The 26,058-nt window shown below is 35.9% G+C and overlaps 2 protein-coding genes across 2 annotated transcripts in view; one reads left to right on the plus strand and one right to left on the minus strand.

The window, feature by feature from the left end:
* Positions 1-755: 755 nt before the first annotated feature.
* LOC144435988 (uncharacterized) lies at positions 756-4,525 on the minus strand. The gene is made up of 2 exons (XM_078124649.1): positions 3,095-4,525; positions 756-2,606 (listed from the first exon to the last, which is right to left on the minus strand). The coding sequence occupies exons 1-2, from the start codon at positions 4,523-4,525 to the stop codon at positions 756-758; spliced, it is 3,282 nt and encodes a 1,093-aa protein (XP_077980775.1).
* Positions 4,526-4,629: 104 nt separating this feature from the next.
* The window catches only part of LOC144435996 (chloride channel protein 2-like), a 56,933-nt gene continuing 35,504 nt past the window's right edge, over positions 4,630-26,058 (plus strand). The window contains exons 1-10 of the mRNA XM_078124663.1: positions 4,630-4,672; positions 6,688-6,819; positions 10,396-10,524; positions 15,036-15,169; positions 15,665-15,748; positions 17,941-18,145; positions 19,382-19,466; positions 21,604-21,705; positions 21,987-22,071; positions 25,714-25,866. Coding sequence (XP_077980789.1) covers positions 4,630-4,672; positions 6,688-6,819; positions 10,396-10,524; positions 15,036-15,169; positions 15,665-15,748; positions 17,941-18,145; positions 19,382-19,466; positions 21,604-21,705; positions 21,987-22,071; positions 25,714-25,866 — 1,152 coding nt within the window. The remainder of the gene's footprint in view (positions 4,673-6,687; positions 6,820-10,395; positions 10,525-15,035; positions 15,170-15,664; positions 15,749-17,940; positions 18,146-19,381; positions 19,467-21,603; positions 21,706-21,986; positions 22,072-25,713; positions 25,867-26,058) is intronic.

The raw sequence follows: 26,058 nt of genomic DNA on the forward strand, positions 1-26,058 counted from the left end.
AATTTAATAACGTTGTTTCAGTTTATAAAGCATTACATGGCCAATATCCCACTTATATCAGTCGATTACTTTCACCATATAGACCTAGTCGGTCTTTGCGCTCAGTTACAAATCACTCGTTACTAGTCCCATTTGCCAGAACAAATGTTTTTAAGGAATCATTTCGAGTAGCAGCGCCTACACTTTACAATGAACTACCGGCTGCAATATGATCTATTACTAATTGTGGCTAGGCACATTAGAAGGGCAGGTTGTTGTGAGGCAGAGTGTGGGGAACGATGAACAGAGAGAGAGGAGTCACTCCAGTTGTGGCTAAAATCAGAATACTTTATTACACAGGATAAGTAATGTTAAAAGCTTAGTGTATAGGAAGTGGGTGGTAACTAATATTGGTATAACGGGTGTATGATCGTGTTGATAGATATATACAACAACTGTTTATGTAAGCGATGATATTACTGACAGTGATGAGATTTACGAGAGTATTCTTGAGCTTGAATGACCTCTGATGTCTCCGACATTGCTCCGGGGGGGGGGGGGGGCACAGAAAATAAACTTGATATCAAATAACAAGTATTAGAATTCTAAAACGCTAAAGTCTTGCATTCATAGTGTATTGAGGTATGTAATCAAATCAGTAATATGTACAAATAATCAATATAATAATAGTTCAACTCGAATATATATTGGAAAGGTTTCAATAAATGGTCAGACTTATGACCCTAAACTAATATGAGTTCAACTTTCATCGTCTGTCAATTTTGTAATTGACGAGTCCAGTTCTTTATTTTATTTTTCGCAGAAATAGCGGCTTGTCTGATAGGACGTGTTTCTTTTTGTACAATCTGATTGTTGTTGTTTGCAGTATCCTTGGGTATGTGTACATTTCCTGTAGAGTTCCTTGGGTCGTCACAAGTTAGTTCCAACGGATACAATTTATTAATGGGGCGATTTGTTTGTCCACCCTTTGTTTTAATTTTGGCAGATCGTACGAGTCCGTCATTGCCGTATCGCAGCTCTAGAACTAATGCTAGATTCCAATTAACGCGCCGTTTGTCGTCGCTTTGTATTAGTACTACGTCACCAACCTGTATGGTGTTGTTCGTTTTACCGTTCGGGTTATGACGTTCGTGGAGTGCAGGTAAGTATTCTGAGGACCATCTATGCCAAAAATGTTCGTGTAAATTAGCGAGATGTTGCTTACGTTTGACCAGGGTAGTCTGATCACGAACGGTGAATGTGGGGTCCGTTAGCGTATCGTCGTCAATTAGTTCGTACGGTAGAGTATTCATGAGACGTCCATGTAGTAGTAGTGATGGCGTTAATGGTTCGTAGTCATCCGGGCAGTCACTGGCGTAAGTGATTGGGCGATCGTTGAGTATTGTTTCTACTTCTGTAACCAGAGTAGTGAGTTCATCTAAGGTGATGTGAGCGCGACCTAACACCTTTTTGAGTGTGGTTTTAGTCAGTCCGATTAATCTTTCCCAAAATCCGCCAAACCATGGGGCTCGTTTGGGGATGAACATCCATTCTACACGATGATTATTCATGTAATCTTTGATTTCGCGGGAATTCAACAAATTTGTAATTTCTTCCGCAGCGTTGACGTATGTCATCGCGTTATCTGATATCACCTTAGTGGGTAGCGATCTTCTTGCAGCAAATCTGCGGAATGCGTTGAGGAAGGAAACTGTTGATAAATTTGTCACAACTTCGAGATGGATGGCACGAGTGACAGCGCATGTGAATAAACAGGTGTATGCTTTACCTTCGTTGGCATGGCTACCGTTAGTAACGTAGAGAGTTCCGGTGAAGTCAACTCCAGTCACTGTGAAGGGTGGGGCTTTGTTGACGCGGCATGACTGTAATGGTGGAGATACCGGCATGTCGTATGATTTGCCATTAACCTTCTTACATGTCACACATTTTCGAAGCGCCGCCTTGACAGCTTCGCGTATACTTGGTATCCAATAGCGTTGTCGAATGTGTGTCACTGTAGACTGTATTCCGGCGTGTCTAATCAGTAGATGAGTAAACTCGTGATTTCGTGGCAGAAGAGCGGGAAATTTCGTAGAGTAGTCGATTGGGGCATTGTGTAATCTCCCGCCTAAACGAAGTATTCCTTTTCCGTCTAGAAATAAACGAAGTTGTGTCACGAGCGGTTCTTTCACTGTAGATTTTTTAGACAAGGCAGCAATTTCTTTGTCGAAAGTTTCAGCTTGTATTGTTTTGATCCATACATTTTCAGCTTCTTTTATTTCTTTTGGCGAGGGTGAACCTGTAGCGCAATTTTCGTCTTTTCCTTTAGTAGCAGTCACGAATCTCAATACCAGCGCAGTAACTCTTAGTAGTTTGTCTAACGAGCTGTATCGATTTATGTCTATGAGTTCTCTGATGCTGTGAATAGCAGGTTTCTCGTCCTTGTCAACTTGTGTAGCATCTTGTGATTCTGAGTGAATTTCATGTTGTAGTAAGACTGTGCTGTCGAATAATTCACATATCGGCCAGTCACCTTGGCTTAACCAAGTCGGTCCATCCCACCATAACTTTGATTGTTTGAGTTCTGTTGTAGTAATTCCCCTTGTAAGTAAATCCGCGGGATTGTCCTTAGATGGACAATATTTCGCGTGGTAGGAAGATTTGTTTATTTCCTTGACTCTAAATTTGTACAAACACTGGCAACTTTTTCTGTCCCGTAATCCAGTGAATTACTATTTGGCTGTCAATCCAAAGTACTTGTTTTGTGAACGAAAGTAGACCCTGTAGTGCGCCGATTACGTGGTTTGCTAGTCTCGTAGCGATTACGGCTCCCATTAACTCCATTCGCGGAAGAGATATTTCTTTCAATGGCTTCACACGCGTCTTTGCCATCACGAGCGACGTTTTGTTTCCACATCTTAAGTAAACTGCTGCCCCATAAGCTTGAGGACTCGCGTCAGAGAACACGTGTAGTTCGCAGTCGTTGGGTTGATGTCCGACATATATTGGCGCCGAAATGTCACGTTTTGGACTTCATTCAAATCAATGATAATTTCAGATCACGAGTAATAAATGAACGTGTAGCACCTTCATCGAATAATATTGTAGCGTTTACCGTATCCGAGTCCGTAGATACTGGAGCGACAGCTGTTTTCAGTAAAACAGGTCCATTTTGTGAGTTTTCAGTAGTTTTCGTTCTAGCGAAGTTGACGTGCGTTTGACTAGTGGTCTGAGAAGGGGTCGAAGTAGGTTCGGTGTTTTCCTCAGATTTCTTTGGCGCGGTTACCGGTTTAGTCTCCGAACTAGAACACAGCGACGTGTGGTGTTTCCGTCCACAATTAAGACATTTGCCTTTCGACTTACATTCTGAAGCTCTGTGTCTTCCCAGGCAGTTGAAGCACAGTCCGTCTCGTTTTGCGATATCGTGACGTTTCTTGCGATCGATGACTATGACACAGTCGTTGTGGTAGTGCGGTCCCTTGCAGTAGGCGCAAGTTCTAGGTTTTCTTGGGTGCGTCGTTCCTTGCGGGGGTGAAGTCCTCCTAGTGTTTGTGTAAAAAGCGGCGGTGCATGGCGTTTCCGTGAAAGTGTTTCGTTCTTGTTCATCGTTAGAACCAGCTTGAAGTGCTTCTATCTCTTTCAGTAGTGCTTGTCGTAATTCGGCGAGCTTCCAGTCTTTATCACCGTGTTCGCGCGCGATTTGTTGACGAACATTCCCGGGTAATTTCTCCAATATGAGCGGTACCAGGAAGTCACCGTACGACGTCTCCGTTTTCCCTAGAGCTTCTAGTCCACGAATACTGCTTTCTAATGCGTCGTAAAAGTTCCTTAGACTGTCTTGTTCGTTAGTGGGTTTTGATAAATCCCACAAGGATTTCATGTGAGCATGGATAATCTTATGGGTTTGTCCGTATCGTTTTCTAAGGAGTTCGAGAGCGTGTTTGTAGTTCGCGTCGGTGAGAGGCAAACCATCAATCGTGCGAGCGGCTTCACCCGACAGTTGGGTTCGTAAATACTGATATTTTTGAATGTCTCCGAGGTTAGGATCTTTATCAACAGCCGAATTAAAGGCGTCGGAAAAACTCACCCATTTGAGGACATCCCCGTTGAACATAGGTAACTGCAGTTTGGGTAAACTCACAGACTTGTAGGTGGGTGCAGGAGCTCGGGATGTAGTCGCGTTGAAATTCGAGTTAGCGGTTGCGTGAGTCGTCGATCTTTCCGTAGATTTAGTCTCGATAAATCGTTGGATCTTAGCTTTCTTCGCGTATGTTTCGTCGAGGTAATCGTCACCTTCCATTAATGTAGTTTCAAGTTCCGTGGCGTCTTCGATAGTACTGACTATCTGGTAGTCCAATTGTTTGATTATTTCAAATTTTTCGTTAATTAGTTCTAGTACAACGTTCAGATCCAGGAGTTTTTCGGGGTCTTCAGGGGTGTATGAGTCCATCAGTCCATTTGCTTTTCCTAGTAAAGAAGTTATCTTTCCTCGAAAAGCAGCGCGGGTTCCCTTTGGGTTTTGGATTTTCTGTAGTCCCTCAGCCATTATTGTTTGATTCTGATAGTTGGAGTGGTCGAGTGTTGTACTGTATTTTTTCACCGTTTGCGAAGTAGTTAAACTGTCTCACGAATCCTGGTCTCGGCACCAAAATGTGGCTAGGCACATTAGAAGGGCAGGTTGTTGTGAGGCAGAGTGTGGGGAACGATGAACAGAGAGAGAGGAGTCACTCAAGTTGTGGCTAAAATCAGAATACTTTATTACACAGGATAAGTAATGTTAAAAGCTTAGTGTATAGGAAGTGGGTGGTAACTAATATTGGTATAACGGGTGTATGATCGTGTTGATAGATATATACAACAACTGTTTATGTAAGCGATGATATTACTGACAGTGATGAGATTTACGAGAGTATTCTTGAGCTTGAATGACCTCTGATGTCTCCGACACTAATATCATGAATATTAGAAGTTTCAAAATTGCGTGTCATAAACATTACTTTCAGGGATTCATAGATGACAATCTAAATTTTTAGTGTGGTCTTATTTTTTTTGTCTCTTGCTGTTTGTATTTCGTCTGTTGGACTTTTTGTGTTATTGCATTTTTTTACAATTTGTATGTAGTCTCTTTTTCTGTCATTGTATTTTTAGTGTTCTTTTTGTCCTCGACCCATTATTATTATTATTATCATTATTATTACAAGTGAAGGGGTTTAAATATTATATAATAATAAAGCATTATGTGACAGACAATTTAGAGGAATGGTGCCTTTTGGTCCTATTGTCAATAAAATGTATCCGTTTGAGCATATTTTCTATGCTGATTACAGTGTTATAGCGAAGTGGCTAGCTAGCCTCACAAATAGCAAAGTCGTTGGAAAATGTTGTCGGATTACTATCTCTGTTGAAAACTATGTACTCACGTTTTTTTGATTATTTTATTTTCTATTGATTGGGTTCATTACCATCCACGCAACAGCAGTTTTGTCGTCTTTCATTTATTTATGTTTTATTTATTTATTTTGTTTTGATTTTTGACTTGGGAGCGTGACGTATTCACTCTACTGTGCTATGTCCATATGAACGTGTTTTCGCCGCGATGCATGTAATTTTCCAGGTAGACACAACAATGGCAACATCATTGTTGCGTCTTTTTACATTGATCGTGTCAGTGGTACATGTTATTATATCAAAATAAAAGCAATCAACTCTCGGTAGTCTGCTTGAAAGCAAGACAAACAATCCGGACTACACATGCATTACAAAATATTTGCAATGCCCCTTTCTGTTTTTAAGTCAACTTCATGTAAATTTTAGCAACTTCCTGTAAATTAATGATTATTCCTAGTCTAGTAGTCGTTTGGCAAAGTCATGTAAACAATAGGCTAGTGAGTTGGTTGTTTTCATTGTCTATCTCGCTTGTGTATATGATGTGTGTACCGCACACCGCGTACCACTGCACTGCATACACACATAAATGCAGTGCACGTGACATGCGTGATTCGTGTGATAGCTATATATTGCTGCATTGTATTACATTCTAGTGACGTCAGTCGACTTGCACTCGCACAGTATAACAGTCGCCATCTTTATAACACTGCACTGGTCAGCAAGCCTCACGCCTTCACAACTGACAAATTCTGGATAATAATATCGATATTCCTGTAACAATCGATGATACTGTGACCCCCAACTATATTCAGTGTCCTTATCGTTTGAATTTGGCACGTGTCACTGGGACCTAGAAATACACATATACGCATTGATTTGTTTTATATCTTTGTGACGACTATTTTGTGTGGCGATTTTTTGTGTGATTTAAAATGGTCGTAGAGGGCGTAGTTGTCATCCTGTCGACTTACTGGATCACCTAACATACATTTGGTGCACAACAACCCAGATGTAAAAAGGTGTATCAACCTGACAACCACACATTTTATTATATTACTAAATTTCCTATGTGTTAAATTTCTGATGGCCTCATGGAAAAAAGTCATAAGGTAAAGAAAAAAAGTCGAAACTGTGTCAGTCCGCCTATACTACTAACATCTCATATCAGAAGTAATATTGCACATTAAACGTCGTCAAGAATGATTGATCTGGGCATAGGGATATGATAAACATGACCATTACTTCTGAATTTATGTGTACATTTTTCGTTCATACATGATTTTTTTTTTACTGTTTTTTACAAATGTTTTGTTTTTGTAGATGGAATCAATTGGTGTCGAAGTCTTGCTCACAGTAGTGTCGGTGATGATTGGTTATTTTTAGCTCTCCTGGGAATCATAATGGCTTTATTGTCCTTTGGTATTGATTACTGTATCGCCTTTTTCCAGAGCGGTAAGGGAGAAATGCTTAAATTACAAGGATGGGGATACAGCCTGTAACACACAGAGGCATAGTGACATAGACAGATAGACAGACAGACAGACAGACAGACAAAAAGGACAGCGAATTAGAATTTCCATTTTTTTCCAAATTAAATGCATGTGTATTAAAGTGTGTGTGTGTGTGTGGGGGGGGGGGGTAATATTTACAGCTGAATAGATTTTGGTAGAAATCCATACATGGCTATGAGACTGATTTTAATACTGAAAAAATATAGTAATTAATATAAGAAATATATGCTTATTTGACTAATTAAATGTATGTATTCTTCAGACCAACAACTAGAGCTAATTGTTTTTATGCATGACCCATGCATGACGATAAGACTAATCTGTAAATCAAGGAAATATAGTTATTATGCATTTCTCAGTGATTTATTTGATTTGAATGCAGAGTATTTTACATGTCATGTTGATAACATTTGGCAGAGTCTGGATTACCAAATGCCATGGTACCATTGTATCGAATCAATAGTTTAATGTTATCCAACGGTTTTTAGCACAACTGAACTTGTTCAGTAGTGCTATAGGGATCGCCCGGCGTCTGTCTGTCTGTGTGTGTGTGTGTGTGTGTGTGTGTGTGTGTGTGTGTGTGTGTGTGTGTGTGTGTGTAAACAACTTAAAGTCAAAAACTGCTGAACCGATTGCCATGATATTTGATGGGTCCATTACCTTGGGTGTCTAGTTGGGAAATTGTTCAAATCAAAGTGATCGCATCACAGGTGTGGGATTTGGGTCAAAAAATGTGATTTTTGGTCAAAAAACTTAAACTCAGAAGCTACTGGGCAGATTGGTGCGAAATGTGGTGGGAACATTCTTAAGGGGGTGTAAAGTAAGATTTGTTCATGACATGATGATTCCATCACTGATATGCAAATTAGGGCTAAAATGTGTCTTTTTGGTTAAAAATCTATTATTCCAAAACTACTGAGCAAATTGGGCTGAAATTTAATGGGAATGTATCTAGGGATGTATGGACAAAGAAATATTAAAGCATACCATGATTCCATGACTGATATGCAAATTAGATGTAAAAAAGTTCAGTTTTGGTCAAAAACTTGTGTCTCAAAAAGTACTTGGTCACCGAGTCTGAAACTGGGTGAGATGTTTCTGAAAGTGTTATTCTGCACATATTGACAAAATTGGCCCTAGCAACCATGACCACGCCCTTAGCAACAACCAAATGGCAGTATATTTTGGTAAAATAACAACATCATCTGGTAGGCAATTGAGTAAACATTCAAAAAAAATGTATGCAAATACCCTAGAAACCATGACCATGCCCATAGCAACAGCCAAACGGTCATGTATTTCACAAAGATAACAACAGGGATTAATAGACAATTGAATAAACATTTTAAAAAATGTATGCAAATTTGCCTGGCAACAAGGCCACGCCCATAGCAACAACCCAATAATCAGATGTATTGCAAAGATAACAACAGGAATAGAAAGGCAAATGAATGAACATTCAAAAATTGTATGCAAATGTGCCTAGCAACAAGACCACGCCCATAGCAACAGCCAAATGATAATGTATATTGCAAAGATAACGGGATTAATAGACAATTGAATAAACATTCAAAAAATGTTTGTAAATATGCCTAGCAACAAGACCACGCCCATAGCAACAGCCAAATGATCATGTGTATTGCAAAGATAATATCAGGAATCCATACACAAGTGAACTATAAAACATACAAAAATGTATGCAAATATATCTAACAACATGACCACGCCCATAGCAACAGCCAAATGATAGCATATAAAGATAGCAACATGGTTGGATAGGCAACTGGATAGTCATTCAGCATTCACTTATTCTTAGCATGGACTACCATTTGGATAAACATTTTTAAACACTGTACAGTTGTGCTACAACACCATTGGTGGTATTTTTAAATTATGGGATACATACAATTTATAATAATTAAATAATTAATCAAATAGTTAAATAATATTATATAGTAATACTAATTTTAATAATAATCAAGTTTATTTGAATATCAACCATCCTAAGTAGGGTAGTTTGTTATGCTAAAAAGGAGGTCATTTTATGAACATCCGTTGCCATGGTAACCAAAATCACCATAATTTGTGCATCATTTTTCCAAACTTTAACTTAAAACAAAGAAAAAAATTAAAAATTAGTAAAAAAAATTCCTTGTTTGGCATGTATGAGTTGGTGCTAACTCTTGTAGCACAAATTATCTACAGAAGGATAACTGTTTCCATGGAAATGTACAGTTGGCTTGAAATAATGTTATAAATTTAACATATCTAAAATGGGAGAACTGTTTCCATGTCATGTTTTTGTAAAATATATGTTTGTAATATTACGAAATTGTCAGGTCTGTTTGGTTAGAATTCACCCTATGTGGGGTAGTTTGTTACACTGAGTTAAAAAAGGGTAATTGTTATTCGAACATCTGTTGCCATGGTACGAAAATCACCATATATGATTTCTTTGCAAAAATTGACAAAATATGCAAAAAGGATAAAATACAGAATAAAAATCCCCTGTGCATGATATTTGTGGGTCAGCGACATCTGTTGTAACATAAATTGTCTAAAAAATAGTGGCAATGGCTTTACCCACATGCTGATCCATGCTAGATATAGGTGTTCATTTGCTGAATGATTACCCTGTTGCCTAGTATCCAATTCTGTTGTTATCTTTGTAATATACATGATCATTTGGCTGTTGCTATAGGTGTGTTCATGTTGCTAGGAATATTTGCATACATTTTTTGAATGTTTGTTCATTTGCCTACCAGATGATGTTGTCATTTGACCAAAATGTACTGACTGCCATTTTGTTGTTGCTAAGGCCGTGGTCACGGTTGCTAGGGCCAATTGTGTCAAAATATTTCGGAAAAAATCGGCAGAATAACTCTTACCAAGTTCCAGTCTAATAGACCAAGTAACCCTTAAGAATGTTCCCACCAAATTTCAGACCGATTTGCCCATTAGTTTTTGAGTTTAAGTTTGACCAATTAAAATGGCTCCAAGTCAGCTAAATTGCATTATATCCCAAATGAAATTTCTACATTCGGCTAGGGCTAAAAACAACTAGCTAGGTTAACCACAAGTGTCCGAATATTTACAATAAATGTCTGAGGACTTGTCCTATAACAAAATTATACTGCGAATTTGGCGAGTTTTTGTAGTCTATATTTTCAAGCATGTCTTCTCCCTAGGCAATAGATGCAGCAGCATGGTACATAAATTGAAGTGGTTTACCTATTCAGTGTTGCTCTCTTAGAGAGAGAGAGAGAGAGAGAGAGAGAGAGAGAGAGAGAGAGAGAGAGAGAGAGAGAGAGAGAGAGAGAGAGAGAGAGAGAGAGAGAGAGAGAGAGAGAGAGAGAGAGAGAGAGAGAGAGAGAGACAGACAGACAGACAGACAGACAGACAGACAGACAGACAGACAGACAGACAGACAGACAGACAGACAGAGACAGAGAAACCAAGAGAGAGACCTTCCCGCCTATGAGTGAAAACTGTTAAAACTGTTTTAATCTCCATACAGGTCAAGTTTATGTTTTCCATAAATTAGACGGCAAGCCTTTCCTTCAATACCTTTGTTGGGTTGGATATCCTACAGCTCTAATTGTTTTTTCAGCGGCGTTCACATATTATGTAGAAGCAAATGCCGTTGGTAAGGAGATCTTATGGTTTCTATTCCCACCGAGATGAAAATCTTTTGCTCTTGATCATTTTGTTACGGCTTCCTACACCGAGCGACCCACTACAATACAAGTTATCTGCCAATGCAGTTGTAAACAATTTACAAACCTAATATAACCAATATTCATACACCAATTTTACATTAGTCATTACTTATATTGTGACAATTAACAGAGATATCATAACTTGTAACGTGCCATTCCATTCATTTATGATATTTCACATATCTCAATAACTACTGCATCGATTCTAATGAAACTTACTGCACATCTTTTATATGGTAAAGACAAGAACGGATTAGATTAATTAAACATTAATTAGTCATTTACTTAATGCTTTTTTTTTGCCCAACTGAACTTCTTATGTTCAGTAGTGCTATAGGCAAGGCAAAATGTTTGTCTGTCTGTGTGGATGTGTGGATCTAAAGTCAAAAACCACTAGACCGATTGCCATAATATTTAGTGGGTATATTACTTTGGATGTCTAGTTGGGAAAGTGTTCAAATCAAAATGATGTTACTGCCGGTGTATGATTTGGGTTAAAAAGATGTGATTTTTGGTCAAGTCTTAAACTCCAAAACTATTGGGCAGATTGGTCTGACATTTAGTGGGAACATTGGGCTGTTTAGATTAAGATGTATTCTTGACATGATGATCCCATCAGTAATATGGAAATTAGGGCTAAAAATGTGTCTTTTTGGTCAAAAATCAATAATTCCAAAACTACTGAGCAAATTCGGTAGCAGAATCCTTAGGGGGTTTTGTTCATGATGTGATGATCCCATCAGTGATATGCAAATTAGGTCAAATATCTATTTTTTGCTCAAAAATCTGTAATTCCAAAATTACTTGCAGATTGCATTGAAATTTGGTGGAGCGTTCATAGGGGTGTTAAGAGTAAGTCTTGTTTATGACATGATGATTCCATAAGTGATATTTAAGTTAGGTTAGAAATGCGTCGTTTTGGTCAAAAATCTATAATTCCAAAACTAATAGCACACTGGGCTGAGATTTAATGGGGATACCTATAGAGATGTGTACATGAAGATGAATTCACAACATGATGGTCGTATAGTTAATATGCAAATCAGGTCTAAAAATCTCAATTTTGGTCAAAAATGTTATATCTTGAATACTACACAATGAATGTGGCTGAAAGTCGTCTGGGATATTTCTGCATTCTGAAGTTAGTGTTCCAAACATTTTGAAACAATTGTCCCTAGCAACCATGGCCACTCCCTTAGCAATAGTGAAATTATGATGCATATTACAAAGATAACACCAGAGATTGGTAGGTAAGTGAGTAAAGAATAAAAAATGTATTTAAATATACCTAGCAACATGTCCACGCCCATAGCAACAGCCAAATGATTAATCGATTGTTAATATTGCAACGATGAAAGTAGGGAAGGGTAGGCAAGTTAGTAAAGATTCCCAAAATATATGCAAATATGCCTAGCAAAAAGACCATGCCCGAAGCAACAGCCAAATACAGTTGTGCTACAATGCCATTGGTGCTATTGTTGTAATTGGGCCATATCTTTAAATTGCATACTTTAAATTCAATATAAGGCCAAATAAAAAAAGTTGTTTGGTTCCGGTTACCCGACCCCACCTAGTTGTTCACGCCAACCCTAAATCTTTTTAAACGTATTCGAGAAAAACAACAATAAAATCGCGAAAATCGTGGTCTCGCAAGAAATAGTGGATGCGGAACTGACATTAACTTGAAAAGACAATATAAAACTATTCCTCCAATCTGTAATGGCTTTACATCTGATGGGAAGAAATAAACAACACAGAGACCATTTGAAAAACAATGGAAAACCTGAACTAGACACTCACACATGAAAAAAATATATAATAAAATTTTAAAAAATCTACCTACATCACCTATTTTAAAATAGAATGTAATCGGAACCATGCATTTTTTTATGCCTGATTGGTACATACTTTAACCATAACAAATAACACACATCCTATACAAATTGTTGATGTAGCTTACAGTTAGAATGAGTAATTTGTATAATTAATGATTTCAGTAATTAAGCTATATTTTAAGAATGAATGCTTCAAATGTCATACACTTTAAAAACATCAACCATAAGAAAACACACATACCCGTTAAAGCTTGTTAGCATATTCTTTCAGTTTTAGAGAGTAAGTTCCATAATTAAGAATGCACACTTCAAATTCTATATAATTTGGCACAAACATCAACCATAACAAAGCACACATATCCGATAAAGCCTGTTATAGATTTTAAGTTTAATAACTAATTTGAATAGTTAATGATTTTCTGCAATTAAGCTATATCTTACGAATGCACGCTTCAAATTGAATATCATTTGGTACATACTTTAAACAAAGCAAAGGGCACATGTCCTGAAAGGCTTGTTGATGTATCTTTTAGTTTAAAAGAGTAATTTGCATAATTAAGGACTTTCAGTTATTAAGCTGTATATGAAGAGTGCAAGTGCCAAGTTCTCTATAATTTGGTACATACATTTATGATACCAGGGTGCACATGCCTCATAAAGTTGCCTCATTATTGATGTAACACTTAGTTTTAATGAGTAATTTGTATATTTAACGAGTTTCAGTAATTAGGCTATATTTTAGGAATGCACACTGTAACCTCAACATAATTTGGTGCATACATTAATGATAGCAACAGCCATGTGCCATATGAAGTTTACTAATGTAGCTTTTAATTTCAATGATTCTTTTGTATAATTAATGACAGTAATTAGGCCACATCTTAAGAATGCATGTTTCAAATTCACATCAAGCATAACAAAATGTACAGCTTATAAAGCTGTTTGATGTAGCTTGTAGGTTTAATGATAAATTTGCATAATGAATGATAATTAGTGATGAGCCTATATATTCAAAATGTACTCTACTCTTCAAATTTGGTACATACTTCAAACATAACTAATCGCAAATGTTCTGTTGCATTCCAATAATTATTGTGTGTCTTAACGAAAAGACTTTGGCCTTACAGAAGGCATTCAGTTTAAATCTGATTGGAAGCACTTTTGATTGGACAATACATTCGGATTGGGCAGAAACAACTTAATGTAAACTGAATGCCTTCTATAAAGATGTTGTTCCTATGCTCTTTGTTATCATCATCATCATCATCATCATCATCATCATCATCATCATCATCATCATCATCATCATCATCAACAACGTATGCAGCGATGACATGACATTTGAAATGTGCATTGTTAAAATATATTACACGTCATATGACATTTGAAGCATATAATACGATGCCTAATTATCGAAAATACTAATTTTAAGCATGAAAGCAATTCCTTCAAATTAAAAACTATTGAAATATGAAGGATGCTTTTTTTATAGCCTATATCTTTAAGAAAAAAAGCATTAGAAGAAAACTAATTATGCAATTGACTCATTAAAATCAAAAGGTACAGCAATGACCATCATGGATAAGACACTTGAGTGTTGTCATTGCTAATGTTAATACATGTACCAAATTTTATGACATAATTAAAGCAGGCATTCTTGAAATATTGTTTCATTACAGAAAATTATTAATTATGAAAATCATTAAGAAACCTACATCTGCAAGGTTTGCACGACAAGTACACTTTGTTATCATTATGTGTATCAATTTACATGGCATTTGAAGTGTGCTTCCTTAGTATAATGCCTACTTACTAAAAGGAGAGACAGACAATGACAGACAAACAAGACAAGGCAAGGCAATTCAAGACAAGACAAGCCCGGCCAAGACAGAGACAGACAGACAGACAGACAGACAGACAGACAGACAGACAGACAGACAGACAGACAGACAGACAGACAGACAGAAATATAAAATAACCTGCCCTTATTACTTAAGATCAAAACGCAACAATTTAAAAGTGTGTTATTGTACGCATAGAAAGTACCTGAACACCCTTGACCATGTAGTCACAAGAACATATTTAGCTTTGTAATTCTTTATTTTGCACATATTCTCTTTGAATTCATGGATTAGGTATATAAAATCATTTCACGCCTCATACGTTTGCATTATCATTTGTTCCATTTCCATATAGCGATACACGTCTTTCGACCATAGCCCCCAAATCGAAAAATCACTTACGGTGATACGAACGAAGAAAAGGAGATATCGGGTATCAATTTCATCCACAATGTCTATATCAATTTTTTACGGGGAAAATTCGTTTGAAATCTGGGCAAATAGGATAACGTGAATGACTGTAATACTGTATTTATTTATTACAATGACTTAAAATAAAAACAACAACACTATCCCGACTCCTACTCCCATCACCCACCCACCCACTCACCACCACCACCACCACCACCACCACCACTACCACCACCACCACCACCAACAACAACAACAACAACAACAACAACACTTACAACCAATGATCAAAAGTGGGGTGATTTTCATAACCAGGTTTATGGTTTATTTTCGTTCGTCATTCCACTATAGGTTCTGGTATACCAGAAATGAAAACTATATTGCGAGGTATAGTTCTGAAGGAATACCTCTCGTTAAGGACATTTTTGTCAAAAGTAGTTGGTTTGGCGTGTTCTTTGGGAAGCAGTCTGCCGCTGGGCAAAGTGGTGAGTGCTATCCCCCGACTTACACTTTGTGGACAATTTTAAAAGGATTTTGATGATAGCCGCGAATAGCGACGGATTATACATTCACGTACGTACGTACGTACGTACGTACTACATAGATATGCCCTGATAAATAAATTCAATTCTGACGTTTTGAATGAAAGTTCTCTAACAAAGGATACCAAGTTTTTACATAACACACACGCACATACACATACCATGTATGGGATATGTTATTGGTTTGTTTTCAGTATTTTATGAAAATGTGTTTTTATTTTTATTATTCAATATATGAGAGCACTCCAATAAAAGGTTACCTCTTTTAGGACAGTCTGACAATTTAGCGTGCTTCATTGATGAAGCTTTGCTTGAAAATCACCGAAATGATATTATAGCATTAAAAAAATAATAAAAAGAAATGATTCAGTTAATATCGGAATAGAATTATGACATATGCTGTCATGAATGTAATATGTCATTTTCCAATTTATACAGGGTCCCTTTGTTCATATTGCAAACATGGTAGCAACGATCCTCAATCGATGGATGGCTAGATTGACTGGTGGATATAGTTATGTTGTAAGTATAAACATATTAATCGTAAATTCAATATTTTGTGTTTTTTGTTTTGTTTTCAAGTTTACGTATTGACGTAAGCATCAGGAATTTTTTTAGAGATTTTTATACGGTAACCAAATTCGACATTGTGGATTTGTACGACTGTATGTTATATTGCATCAAAGAAAAACTGATGCCCAAATGTAAATTATATTTTAAGAAGAAGAAGAAGAAGAAGAAGAAGAAGAATGTTTATTGCATGAAAGGTCACAGGCCCAAAGAGCATACAAAACTTGTTTGGAAAAAAAATAACTGAAGACGCTGTTAAAGAACATTAATTGTAAATGACAATTACTGTCTTAATACCATTGCATAATAAACGAAAGCGGCTAAATTATTTAACTGTGTTACATTGGTGGTGCGTATAAGGTCAGTCAACTTTTCATATGATGAGTTGTTATTATGCTGGCAAAATATCTTCCCTCAGATTTTGATACCGAGGACATTTAGTTAAGCAATGGTAATCTGTTTCAACACACAACTTATATTGTAATAAGCAAAAACTACAGAATCTTTCATTCTCAGGGATTGTATCATGGCGCCTCTTTTCAATGTTTAAGTTGTGTGAGGAATAGCGAAATCTTGCCAAAGGAATTCTGAATTTCAAAGGATATACGCAGGTTAGATACTTCTCTGGTTCAAGTAAAGGTAACATATGTCCGAAGTTTGGGAGATAGCAGCTTGATTTGCGGTGTTCCTATTCACACAAAGTAAAAAGTTACAAAACTGGAAATGTACCTGTTCGATCTGTGGTGAATATTCAAAATCCCAGATTTCGCTACCATACAATAATATTGGGGCTACAATAGTATTAAACAATCTAAAGCCGTCTATAACAGGAAGCCCTCCTATTTTGCAAAATACAACTTTTAGTTGGAACATTGCCTTTTTACCTTATATAGCTTGGTTTTGTTTGGTTGGATTCCAGCTAAGTCTAGACGAAATAATTAATCCAAGGTATTTATTGGGGTACAGCATCAATGCCTTGACCACCATAAACCCAACGTTTGTATTGCCTTAAGTAACCACCTCTACTAAAAACTACAATCTGCATCTTTCCCAAGTTTCCTTTCATACTCCAATGAGACCAAAACAATTGAAGTTTATTTATTTGCCTTTGGATACGAATAACCAAGTCTGCACACTCAGCTACATCATCGGCATACATTAAAATGTTCAAATTTGGCAATTGTAAATTATTATTATTATTATTATTATTATTATTATTATTATTATTATTATTATTATTGTTATTATTATTATTAAAAGTGAAGGGGTTTAAATATTATATAATAATAAAGCATTGTGTGAGAGACAATTTAGAGGAATGGTACCTTTTGGTCCTATTGTCAATAAAATGTATCCGTTTGAGCATATATTAGCTATGCCGGTTAATGTTTGCTATGCAGACTGACGTTTGAGGGCGCCCTTTTACAACTTTATCTGTACATACTTAATTCTACATTCAATTTGTGAGAGTCTAAAATATAATAAAAAGTAATTTCAAAATTGCAAGTCAGGAAAATGAAAAAGTTAAGGGGTTTAATATTATATCATAATGAAAATGTCTGGGAGGACTTTAGTTGAATATCACTGAAGTTGAAGTTTCGTTAGTTTTGCAACATTTCTCATTCAAGCTCAAGTTGTAACAGTTTGGAGTTTGGTTACTCCTCTTTATATGAATATAAATATAAGTATTATTTTATTTTTTACTAATTATGCACACTTCAAACTTAAATAACTGAACTTTTAATGATTCAAATCGAACGTATGTCATTATACTGTGGAGTGCGCCCTGTTGACAAAAGTCTAAATATTTGTATACACTATTAGCAGTTCTGTGGAATGACAAAACATAGATCAGTGTGAAAAATCCTCAGGAATCTATAGAGTTTGTTCGAACCTAAATTATTTTTTTTCTATATGCCAGTGTAACTGACTGTGACTTCACATGTTTCGGACTAGTTTGACTTTTACCTATATTTCTCCCAGGGTGGAACCAGTGGCCATCTCTGATAGGGGTGTGTCGTCAGTGCAGGAAACCCTAGGTTTTAATGTGAGCATTATTCAACATAATTTACTTCCTTTTGAACTTGGCTTTTACAATTATTTTAATTTCATTTTTACTTTTTCTGCCCTGCTTTTCTCGTCAGAATGAGTATCATAATTATGACATGTTGGCAGCTGCCTGTGCCGTAGGAGTTGCATGTACATTTTCAGCACCAATAGGCGGCGTCCTGTTCAGTATTGAAGTAACCACTTCGCACTTTGCTGTTCGCAACTACTGGCGTGGTTTCTTCTCAGCGACTTGTGCAGCCTTGATGTTCAGACTACTGGCAGTATGGGACGAAAAGGAAGGTGAATATTTGTATTACAACACCATTAATCAGATATAAACTGAATGCGTTTTATAAAGGATTATTGCTTCTATCATCATTAACATGTATACCAAATTAATTATTACATGGAATAAGAGGCATGGATTGATAAGATTTAGAACGTGTGTGTATTTTATCATCAGTGTATGCATCAAGTCGTGTGGAATTTGAAGCATTCATTATGATATTGTTATCGTCATAATTTTAATTATGCAAATGATTTATTGACATATTCAACCTAGATCATCGTCGATGTATGTCCCAAATTTTTAGGAATCGAAGCCAAAGATCATTAATTTTATCAACGATTACTATCAAAGTTACACCAACAACGTTTGTAGGACACTTGTGCTTTGTAATCGCCAATAAATATGCAAAATTATATATTTGAAGCATGCATTATTTAGACATTGCCTATTATTATAGTATATTAGTAATCAATCGTTGCAATTAAAAATTACATCATTAAGTTGAGTTGCACATGTACATCTTGTTATCATCAAAGTATATACCATCCGCTCTCTACCGAAAATTCTTGAACGAATCGTTATTCAAAGACCATGCCAATTTGTTTTACTATGGTCATTCAGTTTACACCTGGTTGTTATTGTCAATTTGTGTACAAAATTGAATGGAATTTGAATTGCACCTTCTTAACATATGTGCTAATTAATGTATAGGCTAATTACCGGAAATGGTTAATAACACTATTATAAACAAATCATCAAAACGTAACATCAACATTGGACACGTGCACGTTCGTTAGTTGACAAAACAGTGACGTGGATAACTGGTTTTAATACCATTTAATAATACCATACAAAATAATCAAGTTTGAACCAGATTTGGGAGATACTTCCGCTACCTAAAAGCTTGATCTAATAACCCATAGGTGGTTATGTGGTAAAGGAAATACCATACACTTGATATAATATTAACGGTGTTCGTAGTCCCCTCCCCCTTTATTACATAACATCACAATCAATTTCATATATACATACATGGTATGCAATAATGTTTTCAGTGGAAATACCACTTGTATACCCATGCAATGGTGCAAATACATAACTGATGTATCGTTGTGAGATAACTGTGCACATTAGAAAATGAGCCTGAATCATAATGTTTTAATGGGCAGATTTCAGTTATTTAAGAAAAAAAACTGCAATGCAGCGCTGTAGCTGTAGGTAAACATTGTCATTGTATTTCATTCCAGAGACAATCGTAGCTCTTTACAAGACAACATTTCGAATTGAATTTCCATATGATGTCGCTGAAGTCTTTGTATATGCCTTGATAGGGTGAGTGTTTAGTCCTAAACAGACACCTGCTCCATTGGGTTGCGTCTGTCCGTCCGTCCGTCCGTGTGTGTGTGTGTGTGTGTGTGTGTGTGTGTGTGTGTGTGTGTGTGTGTGTGTGTGTGTGTGTGTGTGTGTGTGTTTGCATAGTTGTGTGTGCATATGGCGGCAATACTTGTCTTTACAAAATTCACATTTGGCCCACGGATTCTTGCAGCTTAATAGATAGACTGTTGACAGTCGTTCGTGCCTTTTTTTGCTACGTTCCATCCAAAACAAAGTCGTCGCCTCGCTCCGTAACACTTACATACTAATGCGTACTGATAGGAACTGCGATTGCCTGATCAGTACGTGGTTATAGTATTGCTCCAGATCGGAGAGAGGCGACGACTTTAGTTTTAGATAAAACGTAGCAAAAAAGGCACGAACGACTGTCGACAGTCTACTTAATAGACAGAGAACTCATTTAATAATAATACTTTATTTCAATGAGGGCAAAAATAGTTGACGAAACAACTAATCGAGTTTTGTCCTCAGAGAAAAAAAACAATAACAAAACAAAACAAAAACATACATATCACACAAATCCGGAGAAGTATTTAACTAAATTCGGAAACAATTACTCACAAATCTTAAAAGAAAGAACAAAATGGTATACATCAACTAATACTGGCTAAGAAAATGGCTCTTGAAATTAGCTTTGAACGTACTCTAACTTCGAGTGTCTCTTATAAGGGAAGGGATAGAGTTCCAAATTTTGGTCCCAATGAACGTTGTGCTAAATTGACCGTAATTATTTTGGTATTTTGGAATGCTTAAATCATTTCACTTATGTTGCCTGGTGTCGTAACAATGACCTATCTTGGAAAAGAAATTTGAGAAGTTTATGGTGGAACTCTGCCATTGATCACATCGTGAACAAAAATTCTTATTTGGTAATCACGTTGCTTGTATATATCTTGCATTTGGAGGCGTTTAAATAAGGGGGAAGAGTGGGTGTTATAACTACTGAAGGTAATTATGCGAGCAATTGTCTTTTGGATGATTAGTATATCTTTGAGGTAAGACTGATGTGTACAGCCCCCATACTTCAAGTCCATATGACAGACGGGGAAGAACAAGTGTATTATACATCATCACAATAATATGCTGAGGAACTGTATAACGAAGTCTGTACAAAATACCAGTTAGCTTACTCATTTTTTCTTCACTTCTAAAATGTGACAATTCCATAACATTTTACTATCCAAATATACTCCAACATAAGAGGTATTACTGACAAAGTTAATAGCCAATTGTGCTACAACGCCATAGGTACATTTTAATTAGCACAACTGTACTGATAAGGTTCAGTAGTGCTATAGGCAAGGACAAGTGTCTCTTGCCTGCCTGCCTGCCTGCCCGTCGGTCTGTCTGTCTGTCTGTCTGTCTGTCTGTCTGTCTGTCTGTCTGTCTGTCTCTGTGTGTAAACAACTTAAAGTAATACACTACTGGACTGATTGCCATGATATTGGGTGGGTATATTAAATCAGGTATCTAGTTGGGAAATAGTTTAAATCAAAATGATCTCACCACCGGTGTGTTATTTGGGTCAAAAATGTGATTTTTGCCAAAAATCCTAATCTCAAAAACTACTAGATTAAGAATTGTTCATAACATATCCCATCAGTGATATGTAAATTAGGACTAAAATGTATCTTTTTGGTAAAAAAATCTATAATTCAAAAATTACCCCGCAGATTAGGCTTGGGATGCATTTGGGCATATGAAGCTGTATTCACAATATGTTGATCCCATCAGCGATATGCACATTAGGTCTAAAAAATATCAATTTTGGTCAAAAACTAATATCTTGAAAGTGCACGGTGAATAGGGTTGAAACTTGGTGGGATGTTTCTGGAGGTGTTATTATGTAGTTCTTGTTGACAACATTGTTATGCAATTGGCCTAGCAACAGGACCACGCCCACAGCAACAGCTAAATGACGGTTTAAATTGCAAAGATGAAACGTCGGAAGGGTAGGCAACTTAATAAAGATTCCAATAATGTACGCAAATATGCCTACCAACAAGACCACGCTCATAGCAACAACCAAATACAGTTGTGTTACAATGCCATTTTTGCTCTTTTTTTGCAACAGAGTTGTCGCTGGCTTTGGTGGTGCACTCTTTATATATCTGCATAGAAAATTGGTTGAATTTAACAGGAAGGAGACAGCCTGGAAAAAGATTCTTAGGAAAAAGTAAGTTCTTTAGAATCTGTTTATTATGTATTTAATGAAAATATGGAGCATGCGAGTTTTTCCTTTACAAGATGTATAACTTGTTTTCCTAATTGCAAAGGTAATCCCTAGCAGTTCCAAAAAGTCATTCGTATCTTCAAAACATTAGTATCGAATAGACATAGCTTTTACTTGCTTTACCATCATCTACGAAAAGAAGACGTGCTATAACTTGCAGTAATAGCTTATCTTCTTATAAGTCTTTATCCAATTTTTCTTTTCCTTTTTGGTTTCCATTTCAGCCGTTTCTTTTATCCGATGATTGTCACACTACTATTGTCTACCTGTACCTTCCCACTTGGATTTGGCCAATACATAGCAGGAGAGGTATTGTTTATCTGTAATTTCTATGTAATTTCTATGTGGTACTTGATTTGACAGTAATAACGGTGATGAGGAGCATACATTGTAGATCTTTGTTTGTACAGACCCATGAGGTTATTACCCGATATCAACTCTTCGTACACCGTATCGCCGTGAGTGCCGTTTCGTTATTGTGACACAGTCGTGTCACCAAACTCAGGCAAATAATATGAAATACAAACGAACACAAAGCAAACAAGTAGAATCAAAAACAAGAAGCAATTCTTCATGAGCAAACATCGTAAAACAGAGAGATATTCTCAAAAATCAGACAGCACTCCAAACTATATCCAATGGTATGTAACATTCAGTCCTAGAATTAGAAGAGACAGTAACATAACACTGGGACTTACAAAACACGATTATGGAAAACAAATCAAGCTACCAGCGAACATGGGAACAATGTTTCAATAACATAAATTGCGACCGAGGAAGAAACTCAGTAGTATAGAACATGGGTATATGAGCACACTTTGGATCGGCTCTGGAACGATATTGGAATTTCTCTAGTGTTTTCTCCTGCCTGAAGCCCAAATATACATAGGAAAGTATAAAATATACATAGGAAAGTATAAAATATACATAGGAAAGTTTATCAATCTTTTTCTCCTGCCTCGAAGCCCAATTCCAAATTAAGCTATCATTCTTGTATATTTTTATACATAAGAAAGTTCATCAATCGTTTTTTCTTTATGGAATTCCAATACCACACTCATCTAGGAATGCAATATAAATTCAGTAGATTAATCACTGAAGGGAATCTCCCTACATGAATTTCTATGTTGAATGTTTCAAAATATTTAATATAATTTTCACTTTTATATATTTTTTAAAACATAGAAGTGTTTGTTGAAATTCTAATTGGCATATTTGAAACTAGGCCAAATGTAACATCAAAGTTATATTCAACTTTATAGTCAGATTATTTGACTTTCAAAATGTAAATTAGCTGCTGTAACGGTCAAGCTTGCGCATGCGTGGTTAGTCACATTGAATAGCCCCGTGCCAATATGTAAGTGAACTAATACCGGCAATGAGTAAATATCTTCTATCATCAAAACAACTCAATGACACTTTGTTAATTTCATAACTGCCTAATTGATGGTTGATACTCCTAATTGTTTTCATGGTGTGATGCATCTGTTTACTATTAAATAACGTATCATAAATACCACCTAGGTTTACTTTCTTTTATATATGGATACATCTATGATCTTAGACCACTAAATTCCACAATTGGTACACCAGCTTCTTAATCTTTGAATTTTCCAACAACTGTCTTATTAGTTGTATCCATAGAATGGGGAACCTGGTTTGTAGTCAGAAATATCAAACATTGTTTTATCTTTCCAGAAATCTTTGTATATATCTTCAGTTTTAATTTGAAAACATTTGTTTTTCATTAGTGACTAGTTTAACATATCAACTCTCTTTCAAAGATTTCCCATGTAAATACAGAATTATTCTTAAGTTTAAAGTATATCCAAATCATTTTTACCAATTTTTACCCAATCAAGATTCTTTTTGGAGTAGGAAATCGTGGGGGAAAAAATCAGTAATGTATCCAGCTGCCATGTAATCCGTTTTTCCTTTTTCTTTTCTTTTTTTTCCTTTGAATATTTTGCGAGATTCTTTGTTTTCTTTAAATATACACAAAATAATTTCTGGTTGTGTGTATCTTTTCCTAGGAATAATTACTTCTACTTTAAAGGACCAGTTATTAATATGTCAAGACAATAAGTATATAACAGAATAAAAGATGTAGACAGGCATGACATGAGATTTCATATGAGTCATTCATAAATTAGGGCTATTTGCTAATATCACATGCATTTTTGTGTTCTAGTTTTAAACATTGTCTTCTTGATAATAGTTATTTCCAAATAACGCAACAGCAATTATATTGTAACATTATCTTTGTAGTTGGGGACTATATTATATTGTAACATTATCTTTGCAGTTGGGGACTATATTATATAGTAACATTATCTTAAGTTGTAGTTGGGACTATATTATATTGTAACATTATCTTAAGTTGTAGTTGGGGACTATATTATATAGTAATATTATCTTTGTAGTTGGGGACTATATTATATAGTAACATTATCTTTGTAGTTGGGGACTATATTATATTGTAACATTATCTTTGTAGTTGGGGACTATATTATATTGTAACATTATCTTTGTAGTTGGGGACTATAATATATTGTAACATTATCTTTGCAGTTGGGGACTATATTATATTGTAACATTATCTTTGTAGTTGGGGACTATAATATATTGTAACATTATCTTTGCAGTTGGGGACTATATTATATTGTAACATTATCTTTGTAGTTGGGGACTATAATATAAAGTCATAAGAGAAAATATCCATTGTCATGGCAAGCAACTACATACAATTGACTGCATGTCTCTAAACTGAAACCAATAATTGTTGACATGGTATGGACAAGTAGTATTTGAGTCTCTGGGACAAAATGTTTCCTATCCAAATTCATGTTGCTATTTAAATTTCCAGGGAAAGATTCTCGTGCAAGAAAATTCAGATAAAAAGAGTATAGTAATTTATCATGTAAAAAGAATTGATATAGTGAGGGATAAATGAAAAGTTATCAAATTTCTGGACACGTCCCTTTGGAGTTGCTCCCCTTTCCGTGTTACCTCCATTAGTCGGATTAGTGGATGTTTACACTCATGGCATAATGCGTTAATTTGTGAACAAAAATAGTGAGTTTGTTCTACCAAGCTACTAATTAATGCAAAGCTGATAAACTCAGATAAGACATTGATATCAGGTAGGAAATAGAAAGAAAAAATCAGTGAGAGGAAACAGTATTTAAAACTTTATTTGAAATATACAGAAAATAATATTAGAAATTCGGAAAATCGAGAGAACGAAATTGATTATTTGTCCTTTTCCCTATGCTATCATATGCTATTATGTAACTATTTTATAGATCACTGTTTGGCAATTATTGCTAAGCTAAAAAGGCGGGCTACCCATAACAAACACGATTTAGCTTAAAGTGTGTATATGACTATTATTTTAAGGTTCAGTATAGGCATAGTTAAATGTCTGTCTGTCGGATATATATATATATATATATATATATATATATATATATATATATATATATATATATATATATATATTTATTTATTTATTTATTTATTTATTTATTTATTATTTTTTTGGGGGGAAACTGACAAGAAACAACGAGCCTTTTTCCGTATCCTGGTCCATCAGCAAGACAGCCCAAGCATACACCAATAAAACAAAACGATGCAACCTGTGTTTAACCGAAAAACTAACCATTATTAAAGCAGACAAAAACTCCATACTAAACAAAAGAACTGAGTTGATATCTAAATGCCGACACGAGAATAAGTTTTATTTGTCCAACTTCAATAGAGCATCTATCACCTAAACTAAACCCGTCAACTAACGGAACATCAAAGCCCGACATGTAATAACCAGCCAACACCTACTTGTCCGCACCCAATAACTCACACAATAACAACCAACACCTCCACACACACAGCACCAACCCACCAACACATAGACAATAGTGATGATATTTCTATTGTCTGCACTCTATTTAGTTAAAACCCGGTCAAGTGCTGACGTCGTTGTTTAGCAATGAAACATGGGTTGGCGCATCAAAGGAAGACATAGAAAATGCCGAATTTGCCTCCTTCTGGCTTGGTAACCATGGCAACATATTTCTTTCTGTGGGACTATACACATTATGGACAGTAAGTATTGATCTATAACTTACATCACTATGTGTTCATGTTCTAGTATACTAGTTACCATATGTCACTTTTCCAAGTACACCCACTCTCTTTTCAACCCGATCTGTCATATGTTGCGATAACTTATCCCCTCGATTTCTGTCATCCATGATTAAACTAAATATTATGTACATTATGGCGACGTTATAAAAT

This window comes from Glandiceps talaboti, chromosome 1, assembly GCF_964340395.1.
Source record: "Glandiceps talaboti chromosome 1, keGlaTala1.1, whole genome shotgun sequence".
In the NCBI taxonomy this organism is placed as follows: domain Eukaryota; kingdom Metazoa; phylum Hemichordata; class Enteropneusta; family Spengelidae; genus Glandiceps; species Glandiceps talaboti.